The sequence below is a fragment of the Struthio camelus genome, chromosome 3 (genome assembly GCF_040807025.1).
Source record: "Struthio camelus isolate bStrCam1 chromosome 3, bStrCam1.hap1, whole genome shotgun sequence".
Classification (NCBI taxonomy): domain Eukaryota; kingdom Metazoa; phylum Chordata; class Aves; order Struthioniformes; family Struthionidae; genus Struthio; species Struthio camelus.
The window spans coordinates 32,249,570-32,274,220 of NC_090944.1; the positions used below are offsets into that span (position 1 = coordinate 32,249,570).

At 36.0% G+C, this 24,651-nt stretch overlaps 1 protein-coding gene across 2 annotated transcripts in view; it reads right to left on the reverse strand.

The window, feature by feature from the left end:
- CSMD1 (CUB and Sushi multiple domains 1) overlaps positions 1 to 24,651 on the reverse strand; it is a 1,260,625-nt gene that overhangs the window by 36,323 nt on the left and 1,199,651 nt on the right. For both annotated transcript variants that reach the window (XM_068937332.1, XM_068937331.1), the window contains exons 55-57: positions 9,810 to 9,998; positions 7,474 to 7,647; positions 2,958 to 3,140 (exon numbers count right to left, since the gene is read on the reverse strand). In XM_068937332.1, coding sequence (XP_068793433.1) covers positions 2,958 to 3,140; positions 7,474 to 7,647; positions 9,810 to 9,998 — 546 coding nt within the window. The remainder of the gene's footprint in view (positions 1 to 2,957; positions 3,141 to 7,473; positions 7,648 to 9,809; positions 9,999 to 24,651) is intronic.

A 24,651-nucleotide genomic window follows, 5' to 3' on the forward strand; every position in this document is an offset into this window, starting at 1 on the left:
GTGTCAAGGTACATTTTTTTCTCCATGCACCAGCCAATCATATGCAAAGAATTCATTTGTTTCTTTCGACTTTTCATTACAATCTTTGTCTGAAGCATCTGATATGACCATCACTGCAGACAGGATCCTAGAGAAGGTATGATAAATTTCAAGGGTGGACAGATGACACTCCTTTTCTTATGAATAAAGTGAAATTATCATGGGGTTAAAAGTGATTAATAGAATTAACCAAGAGTAGGAAGAAATGTGTATCTAAATCAACCTATTTTCTTTAATATTCCATGGAACATTAACTGCTTCCTAAAACTAGAAGAACATACTTAAACCAACCCTTGCAGAGGTTTCAGGAACTGGCAATTTCTTCTTTTCAAGAGACCAAAAGTGTGGCCCCCTGAGAACTGAAATGATTTATTCTAACCCTATTATCACATTAAATATGGGTATAACAGACTTAAACTTTAATGGCTTGGGATATAGAGGAGGCCAGATGTTTGCAAGCACATTTTCACAACATTTGCATAGCTTCAGTCAACATAATTTTGAAATAGATGTAATTCCAATTAAAACGCCAAATGTATCACAGCTAAACCGGTAGTTACAACATCATAGGAACAGTGACAGATTACGTTTTGAATGGTAATCAACTTCAATATTTTTTCAATTTCAACTTTTTAAAGATTTGTTTTAGCAGAAATTTATTATCCTTGTTATAAGATATGGTTTAGAAAAGAAAAAAAAAACATTCTATTGACTTTGATAGTGGGAGCCATCAGAAAATCACATATAGGTAAAGGATGAAAGTAGCATCAGAGTTGAACTCCCTTAACTTTTTACACATGCAATGAGTCCTTCCTTCAAAAGAAGGAGGTACAAGAAATTTTGTGACTTGCTTTTTATGATTTTTTTTTTTCTAACTGTAAGCTTGTTTTGGACATCCCCCTGACATGGAATTTTGACATGGAAGAAGAAACATATTAATGGAGGAAAGGAAAAAAAGAAGATGAAAGTAAGTTTAAAAACGGTCTTGTAATCAGCTGTAATATGCTGTTTTTTATTTATCCCTATAATACAATTCTATCTCACAAAGATCAGAAATGATGATCCAAAAACTTTTGAAGTTTTGAATGCATAAACACACATAAATAGTACAGAAAATACAGTGTAGAAAAGTCAACAATACAATGTTCCTTTAATCAGTTAAATTCATATGTGCAGCGAACACATCAAAGAAGAAACATTTCAAAGAATATACCACACCTCTCAGAATTAGCCAGTTCTGTAGGGAACTGGAGAAATTACATTCCAAACACTAATAAAATAAATTAAAGACAACATGCAGACACCGGCCAAGGTACAACACCAAGTTCCGTTATAAAAGCTTACATGAATTCATTAGGTCAAAATATATTTATGGAATTTATGCAGGGATAACAAGTCTGCAGATGCTTAATATTTGACAAAAAATAATTTGACTATAACTGACAATAAATCAACAGGAAGCCTTTTGAATGTTCTTCGTTGTTACTTTCTTTCTTTGGGTCTGTGCTGATCTATATCAACTACCTCAGCAGCTGCCACATCAGCCTATCACAGACTCAAAGAAAGGTATTAACACACTAAGCGCTTATCTAGCATGTGATTTCCTGACAGGTGGAATAAACATCAACTATGTTTATTGACAAGCAGGATGAAAACATCTGAGATAAAAGCAGCTGTAAAATCAGTGGGTTTAGAGTCACCACGTTGTCACTGTGACAAGCCTTACCCACAGTATGTAAGGGTGAAAAAACGCTCTCCTCCTAGTCTCTACAATATTTATACTAAACCAAAAACAATTCAAGGAGAAGAGAAAAATTGAAAGAGAAAAACTGAAAACATAAGTTTGAAGCAAAAAAAAAAAAAAATCCAGCAGCATTTCAGACACCTTTAATTGCTGCTTAATGTCTTCATGCAGGGAAAGAAGAAAGGACACTGCATAGTTTAAATTTTTTACTTCACAACTTAAATTTTCTCCTGTAAATAATGGTCCTGTGCCCATTGCCATTTTCATATAGTTACAGTGGGATATACACTGACAGAAAACCAGTTCATGCTGAAGAATATCGTTAAATGAAAATACTGTGATAACACCCGTAACTGAAAAACAGCATGAATTTGTTAAAAAATATTTTGTCCTATCTTCCATTTTTTCATTTAGAGTAAGAGATGAGTGATACTGCAGGACTTGTCAGGTACGCATCCAGGCAAATGAGCTAGATCAACTATCTTTTAAAATATTCTTGAAAAGCAAGAAGTCATTTTAAAACCGACTCTATAGTCTTCCTTTTCTTCTTTTCACTTCTGATAGTCAATAAAAAAGTGTAAAAAAATCTTTATTATATTTTTGTACTTTATTCTTAAATGTGATTTCCAGAAATATTCTCTACTACATTTCATTTGAAAAAGCTACTGTAAAAGCAGTATCTCTCATAAAGATTAAATCTAACACGTGGAGAAACAGTCATTCATATGTCCTTATTTAAAAATACAATGCTATTTTATCATTTGGTCGGTCCTTGATGCATAATTATTACATAGGAAGAGAAGATTTAAATCTTGCAAAAATCTTGTAAATCTTGGGTTACAGATTTATCACTCCATTTTCATATTTTCTACCAGTAGCATTCGTTGGATTTTACATTTAACTTAGGTATGTACCCTCTACTGCCAAGCTCAGTAACCGTTTAACTGGAATTATTCTCTCACAACCTACTTTATAAATACAAATTACAAAACTTAAAATTTGAACTGAGATTTTTAAATAACACAGTAACTGCTTGCAAACTATTTTACATCACATTTCTGAAGAGCAATCTGAAAGTATATTTTTGGCTCAGTATTTCCCACTAATTAAAGAATAAAATATCATTAGTAAGGTATTCAATTGAGTAATAAATCCTGATGGCATCAGTACCTACCTTCACACACAGGTTGTATACCTGACCAAGAACCATTAAGCAGGCATGTTCGTTCTGCAGATCCTCTCAGCTGATAACCCATTTCACATGAGAAACGTAGAAGACTCTTTATTTTGAACTCATCTCCCAGTCTAGACCCATGAGCTGGTATGCCTGGATCATCACAAGAGCCAGGATTATTTCCTGTAAAGCACGACACAGCAGAATTATTGGTAGAGAAGTTATGGTTAATTGTAGCGGTAGTAAGGATTCTCTCTTGTAAATACTACTACTAGCTGGATTGCTTCTTTTATAATTGACCACTTTTCTTCCAGTGTGAGGGAGTGAAATCCAAGACAAGATAAAAATAACATGTCTTTTTAGTCTACTTCTTACCTCAAACGTAAACAGAGCACAGAATACCATATAAATGAAAAATAAAAGATAACTATTAGCACAGGAAGCACCCATACCATTTTTTATGATAAGTTGTCTTTTTGATATTAATAACATTTTCTACAAATTGCATTTTAACGTTCAACTTTGCTATTAGTAATAACTTCTTAGGAAGTTATTAAAAATATACTTCTCAGGAAACTTATATGTAATTCTCTTCACTCTTGCTGTTATTTCATTTTTGTTATTAGAAGTATACTTGAATTAGATATACTGGCAGTCAAGATTAAATAGCCCCTGGCCCCCTATGCCTCTTAAGGAAGCAAAGGGCTCCTCACTTTTTTCCTTATCCATTAAGACCCTCTGCAAGTGTTGGTTACTGTCTTAATGTACAAAGGAAGTGCTGCAAAAAAGACCTCTCAAACGTGTCCTGGTAGTTCTGATGACTCAGTCAGTTGCCTTATCAGATAAAGGAAGCACTACCCAAGATGGCTAAGGAGGTATGATTTCAATATGAATTAAAACACATCCTGCAATCTGTGCATCAGCTCTACCATTCAGGCCACAGAACAGTCACACTATGGTCCTAAATGAATAATGAAATGAATAATAAAAGATTAAAGTATGAGAAGTTATTGTAACAGTCACACTGTGTAACCGTTTGTGAAGAACAAGCTGGATTGTCTCAGTATCAGCAATATATTATAGATTTTTATGTAAAATTGTATATCTGCTAAATCCCTCTGTGTCTGAACTGTGGTTCATAAAAACCCACAGAAAATTTTCTATTTTGAAAACCTTTGCTCTGCACTTCAAAATATGTCTAAATAATTCCATTGGAGGAATTCTGCATGTTCTTACATACATTTTTTTCATCGTATATCCACAGGACAAAATTTTGAACCCAGTAAAAACAACAGCAAAACAACAGAGAAAAATCCAATTAAGAAGCTCTAATTTTAGAAAAAAAATTGTATTTGGGTCAGAAAGGATGACCATAGAGTGTGCGGCATAAGGTTTTCAGTGTAGCAGGTTTGAGTAAGGTACTTTAGATACAACCACACTATCTAACAAAAGGAGACCAAGAAGTAATTCCTGATTTCAAGGCTTACTTGTGGTCCCTTGTAGAACTTAGGTTTACTTGTCTAAATCCATTCTTGTAAACAGTGCGAGTGTCTTGAGGCCAGCAGGTACATTCTGTCTACATTTATACTGTTAAACTCCCTTTGTCTCCAGAACGAGTTGGCTTCATCAAAAGTGCTCATTGAGAACGGTCTCCAGTACACGCTGACTTGCAAACTATCTGGGAATTGTTTGAGAATGCTTTTGGGATGAGTGAAAATATTCCAGGGACTATTCCAACAGCATAATGGTTACGAGGATCAAGTACTAGCGTCCATGGTCTATGCCCTGGTGCTGCGTAATCTGTAGTCCAGATGTTGCCTCCGGATGATATCTGCTTTCCGTTACCTCTAAGACACTACTATTTCACAGGTATTTTTTCTGCTTACAGTGTGTGAAATGATAGCATAAGGGCTGTGATCCAGGCTACCACAGCGGTGTTTTTACAGCATGAAACTGAGAATATGTGGCACATACTTTGAGATGTGGCATGTGAGCATGTGGGGATGCTGTGGATGTAAAGCCTGCAGGGACTGTGCAGAGTATAATGATTTATGATTTTAAAATCCTGATGATGTCCCATTTTCCTATGGATGCAGTCCCTGGACGGAATTATCTCAGATCTGGTCATTACTGGAATATTTTTTGGACAAAGCTAGTTTTTTCTTTGAGAAATCCCCAAACCAAAGCGATACAAACTTACAGTCAATCAATACAAAGGGTGTTCTAGTGCGGTGGACATCTAGACCCTTTTTTAGTTAGCAATGTAGATGATTACATACCCAGTACTGAAAAATGGGCATGTGAGTAATCCTGAACAAGAACCTTACTCAGTGAGATACTGAACACTCTCAGCTATCAGTTAGCTCACAGGATACAAGTGTCCATCACTTTGTCTTTCACTGCATCAAGTCCCAGCTGATAACAAACCCTGAGACCATATTTACACTATCATGCATTCAGACATATATTAATATAAAGCACACAAACAAACCTACTGCACAAAAAAAAACAAACATTTTTTTTCATATCCCTCTGGTATAAACCCAATTAGAGGTCTTAGCTGTCCTGGGCCCAATAACTCCCTCACTGGCATAATGAATACAAATTATTCATACTGGTTTTTGTTTTTTTTTTTTTTATTGCAGTCAGCTCCTGAATGCCTAAATGGGAAGTATAGTTATTTTTATAACTTCAAATGCCTTAGGGAATGAGATACCTTTTTAGGGTTTTTTTTTTTATTATTATTTTTTCTTTTAATTAAATTAACAGAGGTAACTTTCTCCTTTTCCTACAGAATCCCCCTGTTCCCAAGATGATGTCAGACCAAATTCAAACTTAGAAAGTTAAATTCTGCATCAGTAACAATATTTTAATTACCCTAGATGTTTTTTCCCATGAGTGGAGATGATGACAGTGGCCTTCCTGGGTTTAAAAATCTATGAATCAATTAAAATACTGTGGTTTTGAGGCCCAGCAACTGAAGAGCCTTAGTTGTTAGTAATTAAGATTTCTTTCCACTGGTATCAGAATTTTTCCTTCTGGTAGGACATTCTGGGTAACAGGATATGTTGGGTAACAGTGGTAGAGGGCTCTGACATTTAGAATTTAAAGTCTTGGTGCAATCTCAGACGTGGCATCTTTATACTGGATAAAAAAGTGAAAATGGCATAAATACGAACTCAGGATAAGCAAGAAAAGGCCAATTCTGTGTTGATACCCTCCACGATTTTCCTGCAAAGACTCCCTTCAGAATCCAGGCAGAGATACCATGATGTCAGTGAACTCTGGAGTCCTGAGAAGACTCTTAAGTAGCATAGAACCAAAAGAGGATAACCAAACCTAGGCAAGTTCTTTACTCCTTGAGCAGCAGAAAATAGAAATAAAACGTTAGTGACCTGACTTCCTTTTGTCAATGCCTGAAGTTCTGCTCTGTATCTTTCCCAAATCAGTTGATAAACGGACCATTATCCACAAACTCTTATTTTGAGCCTTTTCAAAGAAGCACTGAATTTAAATCTTATAGTTATTTAAATTAATGACTCGCTTTAAATTAAGGAGTCAAGTAACCCTGCCATACACCCCAACTGATCTGATAATCTCAGTTCATATATGTACAGGAACTAATTTGTGGATGTTTAGGAATACATGACATGCCACAAAGAATCAGGTGAGTCTGACAGGCAAAGAAGAGATTTTACATGACCTTAGTGAATAGTTTTGCAACTTAAACAGGGAAAATAACATAAACAGATAAGTGGGCATGCTCAATGCCTTAGGAGACCACATAAGATTCTATGGAACAATCCTCTTCCTCATCTTATCAGGCATTTGTTTTCTTATGCTCTGAAGCATGTAGGCTTGTATCCCTTATAACAAAACTTACTAATATACTGCAGAAATCCTTATTAGCCAATCCTCATCTAAGCTCTAGATTTCAGTGAAATCACATGTTTTACAACCCCTTCTAAATTTGCAGTTAGCCTGGGTGGGAATAAATTAATCCTGCATTCCTGAGAACACTGCGGAGGTTTCTGATATTTGCCCATATGGCACTAACAAAGAATATTCCTATAAGTGAAAAGAAGGAAAGCCTATAGCGTAAGCAGATTACTAGCTAGTGCCTTTGCTGTGGTGTTTTTCGTCAACACTTTTGTATATGGCAACCTTTGCTTATACAAAGCAATGTTCACACAAGTAAAACCGAGTAAATGTAAACATGTAAAGCAGAACTGTAGCAGTGTTTAAATACTGTTTTGTGGCATTTATTTACTGTGGTATCCCATTATAGTATCTAACTAAAGGGCAAGCTTAGCAAAGTAGTGACAAAGAGAATGAGGGCAAATGTATTAGAATATTCCAATAAATGGCTATAAATCAGCTGAGTGGCTATTGGTGAAATTAAAATACACTCGGAGAAGAAACAAAACATATATCCATCTGGAGTTAAAATTTGCTTAAGAATAGCCTTATTCATTTAATTATAGGGTCACATTCAGTTGACAGCTGGTATAACCACCTGAACAGTGAGGGAGAGTTCCACTCCAGTGGCTATCCTCTTGGCACTCCCTAGTAGAATTTCCTACGAGACTTCGACCTGCTGTGCAAGAGTAGTGAACTATGGAGCCGTACGTAAATTTGTCTCCTGTAAGAACTGCATTGGCTGGTACTCCAGGATGTCCACAAGAAATAGCTAGGAAAGAAAAGAGGACAGTATATTACAATGTTTTCATGCCATAGAAAAAGCCTGTTAAAACCTTTAAAGATGAGGTTGGTTCCACACAAAATAAACTTCTGGCTGGATTTCTACTCTTTCATATCTTCAGTTTTGCTGTTGCTATAGATGATTTACTGATCACTTTTAAGAGTAGAGACTAAAATTACATGTAAACCTAACCTCTCCAGTTTAGCCTTCCCTCATAAATATACAGAAATCTCTTTCCTCACCCACTGCCACTCACTATCCTAACTCTTATAAACTGTACACACAATTTCTATTAAGGTCTGGAAAGGATAAACAAAACTGAGGTAGTGTTGCAATGTGCTTTCATATTACAGATACGATAAAGATAAGTAGATTTATCATACCTATAAATAACTGCAAGCAATTTAGGCAGGTACAGAGAAACAAAAAATTAAACCTGTAGTATTAGCACCGCAATGTGTTGAATTAAAGTAAGGAACAGGAAAAGGAATTACCGATCATTTTGGTGAATTATGAATAATATGTAAGTTTAAGTTAATGCATGCATTTTGTTTGTGATAAATTTCCCACAAGCAGCTTTGGTACAGAATAACTTGCAAATAAGTAGTTCAGATCTGTCATATAAGTAAGCCTATGCCATTTTAAGGTGTACTAGAAATCATATTCTGAATTCTTTTAGCGTAAATGTTAGGTTGCCCAATGGAAAAGAAAGGCAAATAAGAGATTTTACATGACCTTAGTGAATAGTCTTGCAACTTAAAACAGGGAACATACATAACATGCACAGATCAGTTAAAGTTTATCAGACTTACGAATTACTTTAATGCATGATCTATGGGTTACACATTTCTAGACAAAAAAAAATGACTACAAGTTATGAACAATTTCTTATGGCTATTACTCTTGACAACCATCAAAACTGTATGCAATACACTGTGTGTGTGTGATACTCTATTTTTTCACTGTTGAACAAGAATTGTTCATAATCAACCTTTCAAAAAGAACCTCGTGTCCATTTTAGGTTTGAAATTTATTTCACCTGTCTCTTCAAGCATTTTGCCCTATAACTAAAAACAATCTTACGCTTGAAAAAAGAGAGGAGATTATCAGTGATGTCTTTGAAAATTAAATCTCTCTCATGGTACTTGACAGGACTTTACACGACTTAATTCAAGAACAGATAAACAGATCATTCTCATAGGAAAAGGCTCTATTCATTTCAGTGAGAGTTTATCTTAAAGACAAAATGCAAAATTTGTCCTGTGGATATTTAGGATTCAGATAATGTTTCAGTCCATCAGCAGCAAATGACTGCTAATCCAGCAGGGGACTGAGGAATTTAGGCACTTCCCAGACTTATCTGGAAGTTCCCACAGCCTCAGTCTCCTTTGGTAGTCACCAGAGCAAGCTCAGGACTGTCTATTCTGAGGAGATGGACAACTATGACTTTACTGGAGCTCTGTCTAAAGACAGAAGGACATGTAAATGCCATCAAATTTCCAGAATGCTTGATGTGGAAAGATGGGTAGCTATTTTAGGTGATTCCCCAACATCTTCTGCTCCTTCCATGAGGAATGTCCCTTCACACTAGAACCCCATCCTGGAAGTAGGAAGAGATAACAGACAAAATTGGGCCAAGGACTTACTTTCATAATAATTTTGTTAAGATGCAAATCAAGAGGCATAGACTTGGGTCAGTAAAATATTCTTGCCAAATGACAGCATTTCATAACCTTTTTTTTTTTAAAATATAACTACAATACAATGTCAGAAAAAATAACTGTGAGATAATCAATAACGGTCTTAGATTATCAGTCCCAATGATAATATATAAGTAATGATTTTAAGTTTTCCCTAGCTGTTTTCAGATATCATAAAAATATAGTGAACAGGCAAATTAATCTTTATTTTGTGGTACTTCAAGGTAAAGGTCCATAGTTCTCTCTAAAACCATTTTTACATTGATAACTATGTTGTATGCCATCTTGCCACAACGATTTCTCACTAAATTATGAAATTTACTATATGTTGCTCATAATATTCAGTTTTGTCCCCCAAAACATGACTGCATTTTTTCAACTTTTAGTGCCTTTGTGACTATAAAATCACGCATCACTATTTAATGTTAATCCAATTGAATGAATACTTACGCAAACACTTTGGCAGTGATCTATCCCACAAGCCATTAGCTTTACAGGTCAAAGCAGATGAACCCAACAGATAAAATCCCTTCTTGCAATGGTATGCCACACTTGTTCCATATTTGAAACTTTCAGGGTAATTCTGCTGTCCATGACGAATAGCATTTTCCACAAAGCCAGGATCAGAGCAGTTCACCTCTATAAGACAAACACAGTGTTCGTCACCAACGCGTAACAGCAACATCAAAAACAAAGTTTAACAATGAATTTTTTGCTTCTTCACTACCAGCTCATAACTGTGGTCTATTTCACATCAAGTCTTCAATTTTAACTTGATTTTAGTAATAAGTATGAGCTATTTACCCTACAAAGCCCTTCTGCTTTGAAATAAACATTATGATCTTACTCCACTTCCTACAATAGTTTTGGAGGTGCAAGTGGTTGGAAGCTAAGAGAGAACTTGGAGGAATTTTTAATCTTTTTCTCCGTCAGCTTCATCTGGCCATTCAAATTTTGATGAGAGGAAAGTAACATGAAAATCAAACCAGTATACTGTGTAAATAACACTAAAATATTTTCTTTTTTTCAGTCCTATAATGAGAAAAATACCTTCTAACAGTAACAAGAGCATTTTCTGTTATTGATGTGTAAAAGAAAAAAAAGGATGATGATGAAAAATGAAATATTTAATTGTGGGGAGTGACTGAGGAAATGCATAAAAAAACATGAAGTTTCTTTTTAGATAGCAGTCAGAAAGCTAACAAACTGTTTTTGCAATGAGTGTCTAGTTTTTATATAAGATATATCCTCCCTCCCCAATCCTTCCTTTTACTTGCTGCAGTAAAGACTATGGTTTATTGGTAGAAGATTGTGATGAGACACTGAGATCTCCATTATAAACTCTCAGCTTTGCTGTCTATCTGTCTGATAGCTGTATGAAAAGTTATTAATGACGTTCCCCCCCACCTTCACTCTAAGCATAATGATGTGCTTAAGAAAAGATTTAGAAAATTATTAGTGTTTGTAAGTTACAGATCATCAAACAGTGACAGGAATCTACCTCTTGAATATGGAACATCAGATAGCATTGCCATTTTAGAAGTAAGACATAGAGAGACACTAATGCAGTGCTAGGGATAGTTCAAAGTTGTTTTTTTTTTTTTTTTTTCTGAATCTTATTTTCCCAAGAAGTTAAATTTTATCATGCACATTACTTAAATTTATTGATTAGCTAATACAACAGAACATGTTTGTAAATTTTCATTTATTGAAAGAATATTTCAGCCAGCAAAGGAAGTACCAGGACTTTAAAAAACACTGCCATCCTAAAATCTAACTCTTGGTGAAAATAGTTACAGATGTTTTCAATTTTCTTCCTCTTTTTAAATCAACAGTCTTAAAGACATTAAATGTATATGGTTTCAAACTTGTAAGGGTTCTGGAAAAGAATATAGATAACTAAAGAAGGTCCCATATGACTTCAGACTTTTCCTTCACAAAAATCATTTCAGGATTGGAAGTAATATTTAAGGGAGAAGAGGGAAAACAGTCTTTGGTACGAAGCAAATCTATTTCCAATTTACTAATTGTTATTAAAAGCACTAAAGATGCAATTATACAGAAATGCAGGATGAAGTTTAAAAAGCATTAGGTATTATGATGATGTACGTAAAGCATTCAGTTACTAAGGCACTCTCTAGGTTGAAGAGAAGAAACAGAGCTCATGGAGGAGACCTGTATATTTCTGAGTAGTAATCTGCAGACTGAGAAGAAACTACAGCAAAATAACACTTTCCTATTCTACTGACATCTGCCTATTTTAGCAATCATCTTCATTACTAGTAAAAGCAGCTCTTCCTTTAAATAATATCTAAAAAAGTAAAAATGTATGGAAATTAATTGCTTTTAATGACAGTATAAATTCTCTGAAATAAAATAACACAGAACTGTAATAGTTCAAAGGTGAATTACTGTCAATTTAGCAATCACATTTAAGACTTGTTGGTATTAGAAACCTTGTCCTGGTGCAACTAAAACCTCTTGCTACTCTGACACAGATCCATAGTATAGGTGCACTTCATATAGCTTGCTTTTCATATTACCCACATTGACTATAACATTATAAACTGTCCATGAGAAGCTTAACCAAGTACATATATACAGTCACTGTGAGATTTCATTGCTGGACATAAATAAACACATAACTAATGAAAGTTTTCATGCAGATGCATGTTACTTTTTTTTTTCCAAGCTACATGACAAGATTCATACTCACTATCTAGCTAACTCATTTCTTGCAATCTCAAAATTTATTTCATTGCTTTCTCATGAATCTCTTCCACTGTATTCCTTGTATTTTTCAGTTGACTTTGTTTTTGTCTGAGCATGAAGTTTCTCACACTTCACCTCTTTTCTACAGCTCCAGATGTTAAATACAAAAGGGTTATACTGTTAGTACCATGGCTAAGACAACATGAATGTTCAAAACAAGTGAAAACAGAAGTAACAATAATGCTTGTGAAGCCACTGAAGTTAAAAAAGCTTCTCATTCATTTTTAACTTCATTTTCATATTATTCATTTACAATCAGTTTGATCCTACCTAAAAGCTAGCACAGAAACAAAATGGTAGAGAGAAATGAATCTGAAGAGTGAAAATGGTATGTTTGTGGAGGAATGATTTAATTCCTGGAACAACATGCACTACTTTGAAAATGTTTCATCCTCAAGCGTTTGTGATGAAAGCCACAGGAGAGCGTATGTGGCATTGTATTGCTGAGCCTTTGTTTAACTGCTTTTTTATCCTAAGTGCTTGAAAATAGAAGTATTTGGATATTAAAATATTTCCTTTTTTTTTTTTAACCCAAAAGATTTATCTGGTTTGATTTCATTCAGGGAAGGAGGAAAAAAAGCCAATAAAGCCATGAATTTTTGGTCAGTTAAACTTTTTGGGGTTTAAATTTTAAATAATGCACAAAGCTAATTCATATGTTTACTATCTTTAAAAAGTTTGACTTTTGTTCTTTAGCCGAGATAAAATATTGACAACGACTGAAAAAAAGAGCTTTGAAACAGAGGTTTGAAATTTGTTATTTTTAATCATTTTATCTTTATTCTTTTTCCTTTTTTATTTCATTCTTTATTTTTAGTCATTATATCTTTATTTATTTTACTCTTTATTAGGAATATGGGTTCTATATTGTTCAGCTGGAACAGATGATAATGAATACTAGGTAGATCTTGAATCACCCTCACAAGACTGGTAGTTACTGTTGTGCTTCCAATGTTTACATGTAATAACAAAAGCAAGAATTTCTATCTTATGCCATACAATTTCCTAACTTTTAAAGGGAGTAAGCTATGGAAAGTCATAATATTATCATCTCTTTCAATTTTAAAAAATATTGTATGTGTGTATTATGCAGCAGATTGGTGTTATTTTGGTGATCTTTAAAGCTGCTAATACAGATGCACATACACCTCGTTCCCATTGATTGATTTTGATGAATTTCCAATACCTGGATTTGCAAGAGCAACATTATGCTATGTTCACCTTTTACTAGTCTTAGGATACAAAGGTGCTTAGTCACAGTCCTTGCTTTCAGCCCTGGCAAGAGGGGGTGATGGTGTTATTATGCTTGTTCAATATCTTTCTATCAAAAGGTTGTCTATAAAGGTTGTCTGGATTCCTTCCTAGTTTCATGATTGAGACTTTAGGACAGTTTTCCAATTATAAGAAAATATAAGTCTGTCCCACTATACAAGGTATTCAGGCCATCATATGGATATTCTTTACGCAGGGCTAAGCAGGGAAAATCACTTATCGTCTGTGCCTAATATAAAATACAAAAACAGATTTTGTAAAATACATTGGAAAAAATAAAAAGAAAAGGGAAAAAATAACCCTAACAAGGAACCATAAATATTTGAATTTTTTTTCCTTTCTAAAGGATCTCAAATCCCAAAACTTTCATAGTTTCACTGTTAGAAACAAACAGAAATTCTTTCATCACACTATAATTGAATATACGATGGATAAAATGTAAAAGTGGCAAGCAACAATAGCATTCTTTTTATCAACCATCCCAAAGGCTCAGCTAAAGTATAATGAATCCCTTCGTGACAAGTCCTGCCAAAAGTGTATTAAGATCAAATATAAAATCTACTGTTTTTCTTATTTGGCTTTTTTTGAATCTTAAAACCATCAACATGTATATACATATATGTGTGCTTGAGTATGTATGTGCATATATGAATACATACATATACATATAAATATAGAAATAAATATATACACATCAGACCTATAATAGATATAAAGGACGGTCTGTCTGTAAGTGATATCTGATACACATAACTTTTTCTATTTTTTATTGTAAATGGTCACTGGATAAAACAAACAGTCCTAGGAGCAGTTTCTGGGATCAAATCTGTTCGCTTTAACTTGAAGGCACTAATGATTACGTTAGAGGCTCATATTCTCTCTTATGCATTTCTCTGACAAAAAAAAGTCTGCTCTGCCAACCAACAAACCTCAAATACCAGTCTCTAGAACACATAGTTAGACTATCACGAAATACTGTACAGATAAAAACACTGAAGAATAAAAAGTAAAATAAACAGTGAAATGACATTTTTGAATTTGTACAAAAGAAAGTTTATAAACATTTCTTGCAATACAATTTAGTGAAAATCAATGTTATTGCACACAAATATACAACAGTTCTGCTGAAATAGAACTTTCAAACAGAAAACTATTTTGACCAAATTCTTCTAATGTTAACATAAGACTATGCTATTCAAATAGAGCAAAGATTTGAAAAATATTTCAAAATTCTCTCATAAGGTTTTGAACATTCACAAAGGAATATATTTCTTCAAAAATTCAAAAATGTCCTATGGATTACTCATCTTTCACTAAGTTTAATGTATAATAAGCATTCATGACAACTGTCCCTTTTTCAGTACAGTTCAGCATATTAAAATAAAACAAAATAAAACTTCCCAAAATTGAAACACTGGTTTAATGGTTAAGCCTTTCAAGTTATCTTCTGAGAAGTCAGTAATAGAAATTGAGAGGAGAAACCTTTGTTCCATCATGATATGTTGCCCTACAGCTACCCAAAAGCGATTCTAACCAAATTATCTTTGAAATACGATATGGATAATAGAAAAAAAATAATTCTATACACAGACTAGAAACATGGAATATTCAAACAATATATTAGATTCCCAAAGAATCAATTTTTGAGTGTGATAGTGTTCTCATTCTTGTATCAGTAGTGCCTGTTTAGCCAACTAAGTGATGAGTAAAATACAGACTAGTCACTGAACACATAATTTATACGTGAGCTGTGCAACAAAATGTTTGCATCCTACATGAAATCTTATCAAATGATTATGCAAAAGAATACTATCTCTCAAGCTAAAAATTAAACAAAATTATACCTGCAGTGCCATTTAACATAATCTATAGAGTTTTAAAAATATATACATGAGTGCAGTGTGGCTAACAATGGATGTAGTAAGGAGTACTTTAGAAAACAATTTGAGTTGGTTGTCATACAGAACTAAGTCAGTAGTTTCCCTGATTGCCTTTCACCCTGGGGACCCAGTGGTAAATCACAGTGAGAGCAGAAGGAGATTGCTTTCTCTCAATGACAGCTGTCAAGGGTTACATGGGAAATGAATTCTGGCACTCTCAATTTATTCTTTTGAGAAAAGCAGGAGAATGCTTTAAGTCTGCCCTGATGACTTTGGAACCTCACACTGAGTAGATTCAAACCCTTGAGGACAAAGAAGTGAAAAGACCATGCCAGAGTCCTTTAGGCAGTTTTCTGTTAAAAAGTTGAATGATCACCAAAAAATACATCATTCACAGTACTTCATTTCTTGTTCTCTTTCCCTCTCCTTTTTTCTTTCCCTTGACAGAAACAATATTAAACTGCTTTTTAAACTTTGATATCTGATCAAGAGTATTTTTAAACTTTTTTATTTGAAAAGTATCGCATGCATGTTGGTATCCAAAACATGTATAGGGATTGCCACTCTGAATGAATAAAAGTAGAGAATTCACTTTGACTTTAAGGTAAATTTTAGGAGATGCTGTCTATAGCAAAAAAAAAGAAGGCACTGTTTGTGAAAACTTAATTACAGTGTTTCCTGTCTGTGACAGTTTAGTAAAGTCCAGTGTAAAGTCAATACTGTACAAAACTGACAACTGCTCAATGAACTAAAGCAAAAAAAAGGGGTCAACTTACAACATCACTTTGCAGAATTCTCAAATAAATACAAACATGATTTTTTTTTTAAATGGGGGCCAGCTGATGATTCATTTTACAATGAAAATTCTAGCTATGTAAATCATAAAACTAAAATAACTATTTAGGAACCACAGTGTTTTTCAAACGTTAATAAGGTCTACTCAAAATCTGATGTCCTGACCTCATGCTTCTGATTTGCTCAGACAAAGGAAATTTTCACTATAATAATGTAGTATAAATGTGATGGGTAAAAGTGCAAATTAGTGGTAATAATTTCCTACATAATAGCTTGGTATAAACAAGATCTTAACTAATATCAGTAACTTCAATGAAGTATACAGAACTAAGTTCACACTTGTTTATGAGACAAAAGGCTAAGATACACTTAATTTTTAATTGTACTCCAAAATATTTATCGTTGATATAAAGATGCCAAATATTCTCTCATTGTTATCAAAAATGCAGTCTTTCCTACACTTTCTCAGTGAAAATTTCTGCCTGGCTGCTCAGATAACTAACTAGTCAGTTCACCCTCTACTAAAATAAAACTGGAGTCAGTAGCCTGTTAGAAAATTCCATGAACTTGTTTCAGCTGTGAACTAGGTTGGTTAAACTTCATAAAATAATAGTTCTTTTAGATACCTAGATTAGCTAATTAGCTAATATTTTTGTTTGATATGCATATGAAAGCTCTTCTTTCTACTCCCCCACACCCCAGTATGAACACAGGTCTAACCCTTGTGGATACATCAGAAAGACGAGTTACTTAGTTGGCACTATTCTTTAGATGTGTTCTCTATATGTACATTCCTTTATGGGCTTTTATGTACTAAGTAGGGTTAACTCAGTAATTTTTGTCATAATAGTACCAACCGTGAGGGCATGCTTAAATCTTTCCCTCGCGTTTTTCTTAGCCAAAGCATTGCATCCTGCAAATACTTCAATTGCTAGAGCTCCAATAGAATGAACCTTTATTAGTACAGAGAACTCCTTGGCTACCCAGTAAGAAGCATGTTAACTCTCTCTAATACACTGAGTAAGCTTTTGGAAGCCTCAACTGTTAAATGGAAAACAGGATTAAGGAAATAAATCTACATGTGTCTATGTGTCTAAGTCTATACTTTAGTCACTGGAGGTTTAACCAATAGAGTTAGTGCAACCTAGAATGTGACAGAACCGTAGATCAGTATCAAATATTACTTTGGCACTTTGTATGATACCTATACATTGACTCTCCTGACCATGGAATCAAGACTATATCTCAGAGCACTCTACAGAACAGGCAAACTGAGGTAAAATTGTTCACATTACTTGCTATCTTTCAGATATCACTGCTGGCCAGCATTTCTGAAAAACTGCGGCTAAAACATTACTGCAGGCTTCCAATTCATGATCTAGCGGTTTGAAATGATTGAGTTTGTCCATGCCAGTATTTAGATTCTTTCAAAGGACATTTGTTGGACGATTAATCCAATGGCCAGTGTGTCAACACCAGAGACTAACTTTCTCTTTGCACAGTGGGAAGGATCTTACAGAACTCAGGAAGATCATAGTAATGATATGTCTGGATGTATTGTTCTGCAGTGTATGGCAGATGGGCACAATCAGCATAACTGGTTACATGTTCAACATACGGATGTGCCAACTGTGTCTGCTCATATTATGAAACTTTACGTTCTCAGTTCAGCAAAATGAACTCTTCAGCTGAAAAGAATCTGTGACTATCATTACGGATGGATAGTAAAGGAAACGGCAACCTTCTGCAGATAGAGTGTTTGGATCAGCCATCAAAGTGGGGAACTATGCAAGTGACCTGGGAGGGACAGATACTACCATGCTTGTTGAGTGAATTCTGGGAAGAAAGATTATTCAAAGCCACATTTACAAACATCACGTCTGAAGTTTGCCATATGGCGTCATGGAAGAACAATCTATCATATCTCCCAGAAACATCAGCTAAGTCTTGACCATAAGCATAGGACGAAACTCTAATGCTGTTTTGGCGTTTAGTGGAAGAACCAAAGGTGGGAAAAGGGAGGTAATTAGGTGGATAGAAGAGGAAGAAGTGTGGGAACATAGAGGAAAAATAAAATAAATGGGATCAATCAAGCAGAAACAGGTGGCTGGTCAGCATCCTTGTCTCATTGAGCTCTGTGCTTGATCACTGCTGTTCATCTTGAATTCCCATTAAATTCTATTTTTACCTGTCTTCTATGTTGGTGTGCTTTCTGTTTTGAGTAGGTATGGGTGAATGCTAGCAAATTTCAAGGTGGAACTGATGGTAAGTAAGATAAGAGGTCTGAATACCAGCAACTGAATTGGAGCTGTGTTCCTCCAGGTCTCAGCAACTGGGGAGACCAGGGAATCTAAGATCAGTTATTGGGTAGACTGAGTGTCTAATGCCAACTACTGGAGTGATCCATATTGTGCATGTACATATGCACACTCACACACACACACACACACACACACACACACACACACATTTTTAAATATATTCCATTGGAAGACCTCAGTTCTGATCAGCTGGAGAGGAGAAACAGGACTGTGCCATCCATGCTGCTCGTGTTTATGTGAATGCCATTAAAGGCATTGCTTTCTGTCTGTTTTGTTCTGTGTGTCTGGCTGCGCATATACAAATATACATATAGTGTGTGTGCGCCTACCAGAAATACATGCTCATACTGGCTACTGAGTGGACCTGGGGCCATAGAACTACAGCAGCCTCACTTCTGTTGGGCTACTGTATTAAGCAACCCCTAACAGTTTCCAGCCTTTACTCTTTTTGGCAATGAAAACTCAACTGCTGTAAAACACTTTTCCCCTGCACAATCATTCTATCATCCAAAAACAACTTCCCAGCAACGCCCGCCAAAACCAAGATGCCTCTGAGAAGGGTATCTCAAAAAGGATGATCAAGGGGTTTTGGAGATGGTAGTGCTGACAGCTGGTTAGTATAATGCCAGAATATAGTGTTTCAGACCCATTTGATGGAAGTCACAAACTGCGATACCTGTAAAAAACTCACATAATCTCTCTGTAAAGTGGAGTGGGGAGAAAGAGAAGGGCTAAAGCACCACTAATCCACTTTTATGCTTATTTCAGTAAGGGAATACTACTGAAAGAAACGTATGTTCACACCTCTTAAAACATTACCAAGATGTCTGCCTCAGCTGTGATGAATCAGCAGATAAATAATGAGCTCTGGAATGAAAGACCTGGAGAAATATCTCCTGTACATTGCCTGCAAAGGTGCCTTGAGACCTCACATTTCTCTGGAATCTTGAGTAAGACATTTTGTCCATTCATGAGGTAGTAAAGGTTAATTTCCTCAAACAGCACATCCTCAAGCATACTCTGAATCCCTCTTACCTTAGCTCTGCAGCCAGGAATGTCCCCTGAAACCCACAGTTCTGACAATCAGTCTAGCTCCATCATAAAAGGAATCAAAAGTAGATTAGAGGGTGAATTTACTAGCTGACTTTCTGCCAAGAAGATACATAATCTCTTAAAATCTTAGAATAGTATCATAGGGCAAAAAATAAACAAACAAAAGGTAACTGAACAGTGAATATACATGTATCTTGAAAGAAAAGCTATTTAGTTGGAAATTTGGATTGTATTTAGCCTAAGGGATAATTTTTCAGTAAAAGTGTTCTTGTATTCCTTTCTCACAAGAGAAAATTTAGATCATTTACTGCTTTCCATCATAACTTCAGCTTCCAGAGAGGAAAGAGCAGGCTATATAATACAGCTTGTATTCTCCTATATTAATCTTTTAATTTTAAAAGATTAAAGATTTTACTTGCTGTGCTGAAAAAAGGGGCAAACTGATGTATTGGCATTCTAGAGTGGGGAGAAATACCACTGTAAATACAGTTCAGTGCTTTATAATTCATATTAGGATCTAAAAACATATTTACATGCTTTATTTCATACAAGTTTTATGGTGCTAAAGTAACATATATGATCATTTGTACACACTGTTTTTTGTCAGGCAAAGCACCCCCCCCCCCCACCAGTATATTTTCTTTGGTATAAATACCTGCCAGCTACTTCTTAGTTATCCTACTAGTGACACAATAGATAGGAGCAATGTATCATTGTAAAAGAGTGTCTGGCAACTGTCTAGCTTTATTTGCTAAAAATATCAGTGTTTTCTAAGCATACACAGCAATTCAACAGCAAAACAAAATTAAAAAAAAATCTTGTATTCTGCAATACCCTCAAGCACTATTCAATATTTTGTAACTACACACAGAGTCTTAGTGAAGTGAAGCCAAGTTCATTATTGACTCAAGTGAACTCAACTGAGGTTTGAAAAAAGGTCAAATGTCAACTCTCTGTTGAATTAAATGATGCAGGTTTGCCAGGACATCAATTCCTTTGCCAGCAGTATTTCAAAGGAGCTGGAAGATTTATTTTTCTTGTATACAAATTCATAATTCACCATTAACAATGAACTTTAATACAAATATTTTTCACCTGTTAGTTAAAAGGAAATTTTAGAAGGAAAGGCACTCCCCTTAGGTAAGTTCAAATCAATTCAATACGAGGAAAGTTGTTATAAGCCATTTAATTGGCAGAGATTTAAACTAGCAACTAGGTTATAAAAAAATTTATTTATCTTGTACACAATTTGCTTGATTTTTTTAACAAAATGTCAGAAAATAAACTGACATTTTAGATTGCAAAATTTTAATGTTCTTTAATTGTGGATGTAAAATTAACATTTCAGCTTTTTTTATTCCACCAACCCCCGGGACTTCATCGGCTACAGTTGAAAGCCATTTTTTTTCTTAAATACAGTTTTAATGTTTTTGCACTTCCTTTTCTTCTATTTAAATGCCATAATTCAAGATAGATTTTATTTATCCCTTATCAGCAAAAAAAAAAAAAACTGTAATAATTTTGAACTCTGCAGAATCATCCTTTAAATCAAACTTTTAAAAAATTTTTAAAAAAATAGTTACAAAAATGTGTCATAGTAATTTTCATAGAACATCATTGTCACAAAAACTAGTATTTACTAAGATAAAAATCTTAATCTTAGTCTATCAAATTCTGATCTCAGTTAAATGATGTAAATGTAATTATGCTGCAAGTTTCTAGAGAGGCAACTTACAGCAGGGAAGGCTCCTTTCTGATATATAGGTAGGGAAACACACACACAGAAATGTTCTGTGGGAACATGGCTGGCTGATACAGACGTTTGAACCTGCTCTGTAGCTCGTTATTTGTTCCTTTTGAAAAAATATCATCTGTTCTTGGGTCACAGTGAATTGGGTCATAAGCAGAAAGATAGGGCTGGAGACACCATGCACTACTTCAGAAAGATTCTTGATAATGCATCTGTCGAAGTCTTTAGTCATAAATTACAAAGAACCACAGAAAGGCTGAGGTTGAAAGGTACCTCTAGTGATCATCTAGTCCAATCTCCCTACTCGAAGCAGGGTCAGCTAGCAGGCTACTGAGGGCTGTATCAAGTTGGGTTTTTAATATCTCCGTAGAGTCTTCACAACCTCTCTGGGCAACCTATGCCAATGTTTGGCCAGTAGAAAAGCTTTTTCTTACATTTAAATGGACTTCCTCTCAGACTAGTTTGGCTACATCTTCTTTACTCTTTTCCATTAGGTATTTACACTCAAGACCCCTTTAGCCTTCTTTTCTCCAGGCTGAACAATGCCATCTTTCTCAGCTTCTCCTCACATAACAGACGTTCCAGTCCCTTAACTATCTTTGTTTCCTATCACAGAACTGCTCCAGTAAGTCTACATCTATCTTGTACTGGGGAACTTGGAACTGGACACAGTACTCCAGATGTGGCCTCACTAGTGTTGAGTAGAGGCCTGTGAATGTGAGGAGACTTCCAGTTGTCTGAAGAAGGCCTTATACACCTCCACAGTCTGCTGACAGCATTCTTCTTAATGCAGCTCAGGATGCTGGTGACCTTCTTTGCTACAAGGGCATTTTGCTAGTCCATGGTCAACTTGTGGTTCACCAGGACCTCCAGGCCCTTCTCTGCAAAGCTGCTTTCAGCCAGGCAGCCTCCAGCTTGTACTTGTGCCTCAGGTTATTCTAGGTGCAGGACTAGGCGTTTCCCTTTGCTGAATTTCATGAAGTTCCTGTCTCTTCATTTCTCCAGCTTGTTGAGTCCCTCTGAATGGAAATGCAACCATCGAATGTATCAATTATTCCTCTCAGTCTCATACCATCTGCAAACTTGCTAAGGGGTGCACTCTCTCCCATAGCATTGGCCCAGTATTGACCCCTTAGGTATTCCAACGGTGACCAGTCTCCAGCTAGACTTTGTGTTGCTAATCACAACCTTTTGAGACTTGCATTTCAGCCAGTTTTCAGTCCATCTCACTGCCCGCTTATCTAGTCTGTACTCTATCAGTTTGTCTAAGAGGATGTTACGGACAGTGTTAAAAGTCTTGCTGAAGCTGACATAAACAATATTCACTGCTCTTCCCTCATCCACTGTGCTATTCATTTCATCATAGAAGGCTATCAGATTGATTAGGCACGACCTTCCCTTTGTAAATTCATGCTGACTACTATCAATTACTTTCTTATCCTAACTATGTTTGGAAATGCTTTCCAGATTATTTTGTTCCATCACCCTTCCAGGGATTGATGTAAGGCTGACTGGCCTGACAGGAGTGACATCTGCTTTCTTCTATCTTCAAGAACCTCACTGATTGCCATGACCATCCCAAGGTGATTGAGAGTGGCCTTGCAATGACATCAGCCATCTGCCTCAGCACTCTTGGGTGCATCCTGTCCTTATGTACACCCACTTTGTTTAAATGTTCCTAACCTGATCTTCCTCTACTGTAAGTCTTCTCCTCTACTGTAAGTCTTTATTGCTCCAGACTTCCCCACTGATCTTAAGGGCCTGTCATTCCTGAAGGTCAGTCTTATCAATAAGAATGAGATTAAGAAGGCTTTCAGTGCCTCAGTGTTTTCCATGTCCTCTGTCACAAGGTCTCCTGCTTTATTCAGCAGTAGGTCTACATTTTCCCCAGTCTTCCTTTTGCTGCTGAAATACTTGTAGAAACTCCTCTTGTTGCCCTTCACATCCCTCATCAGATTCAACTCCAGACGGCCTTTGGCTTTCCCCATCCCTGCATACTCAGAAAGTATCTCTGTATTTCTCCTGGGTCACCAGATCCTGCTTCCACTTCTTGTATGATTCCTTATTATGCTTGAATTTAGTCAGGAGATCCCTGTTCACCTAAGCAGGCCTCCTGCCACCTTTGCTTGGCTTCATGCATATTGGGACGGACTGTTCTTGAACGCATAGGAGGCAATCCTTGAAAATCAACCAGCTGTCCTAGACCCTTCTTCACTTCAGGAATTTATCCCATGGAATTCTTCAAAACAGCTTCCTGAATGTGCCCAGATTTGCTCTCCTGAAGTCCAGGGCTGTAATCCTGCTTTTTGCCCTGCTGCATCCTCACAGGATCCTGGACTCCACCATCTCATGGTCACTGGAGTCAAGACTGCCCCACGTCCCCAAACGGTTCTTTTCGGTTTTCGTATATGGTTCAATAGATCACTTCCCTCATTGGCTCCATGATCACCTGGGTCTGAAAGTTATCAACTAATGCACCCATAAACCTCCTGGATTGCTTGTGTCCTTCTGTGTTGCCATTACAGCAGATACAAGGGTGGATCCCCAATGAGGATCGGGGCCTGCGAACGTGAGGATACTTCCAGTTCTCTGAAGAAGGCCTTATACACTTCTTCCTGACCAAGTGGTCTGTAGCAGACATCCACAACATTGTCCAGACTGGTCCACTCTGTACGCCTAACCCATCAGCTCCCAGCTGGCTCTTCATTTCTCCCAAGACAGAGCTCCATGGATTCTTGCTACCCTCTGAAGTGCAAATCACAGTGTAATATGTAAATTCCTCCTTCCTGCCTTCCCAACTTGTTCCTCCTGAAAAGCCGTGTATATCCACTGCAGCACTCCAGTCAAGTGGACTATCCCACTATGTCTGTGTGATCCCAATGAGATGGTAGCCCAGCAATTGCGCCTAGACCCCTAATTCATCCTCTAATTCCTCTATTCTGCATGTTAGTGTACAGGCACTTCAGAGAGGCACACACTCATGCTGATTTCTCAGAAAATGAGTGAGAGCTTCCTCCATAATGCTGTCCTCTTAGCACTTCCTTATTTGTGTGCAAACACTTGGGCTCACCCCACTTTAGCTCTTTGTTGTTGTTTTCAACACCACCCTGTACCCTTTGCTTGGCAACCCAGCCACCACTTCCACATTTAATTGGGGTCATCATCTCCCTCCTCTGTCATTCCCAATCTTAAAAAAACAATAATATATATCATCCCAAAGAGAGATTGAATTGATTGAATTGATTGATTGATCCTTAAGCATGTCAAAAAGCTTCTCACTCTGTATCACAGAATAATGATTTGGCAATTGCAACCAGGTACTAAGTATGGAAACATAGCCATGTATATTTTGAGTTATCTGGGGTTATATAAATCTTTGAAAACATTCTTACACTCAGGGACTCCAAATTAAAGATTATCTTTGATCTTTCTAACATCAAAAATCCTAT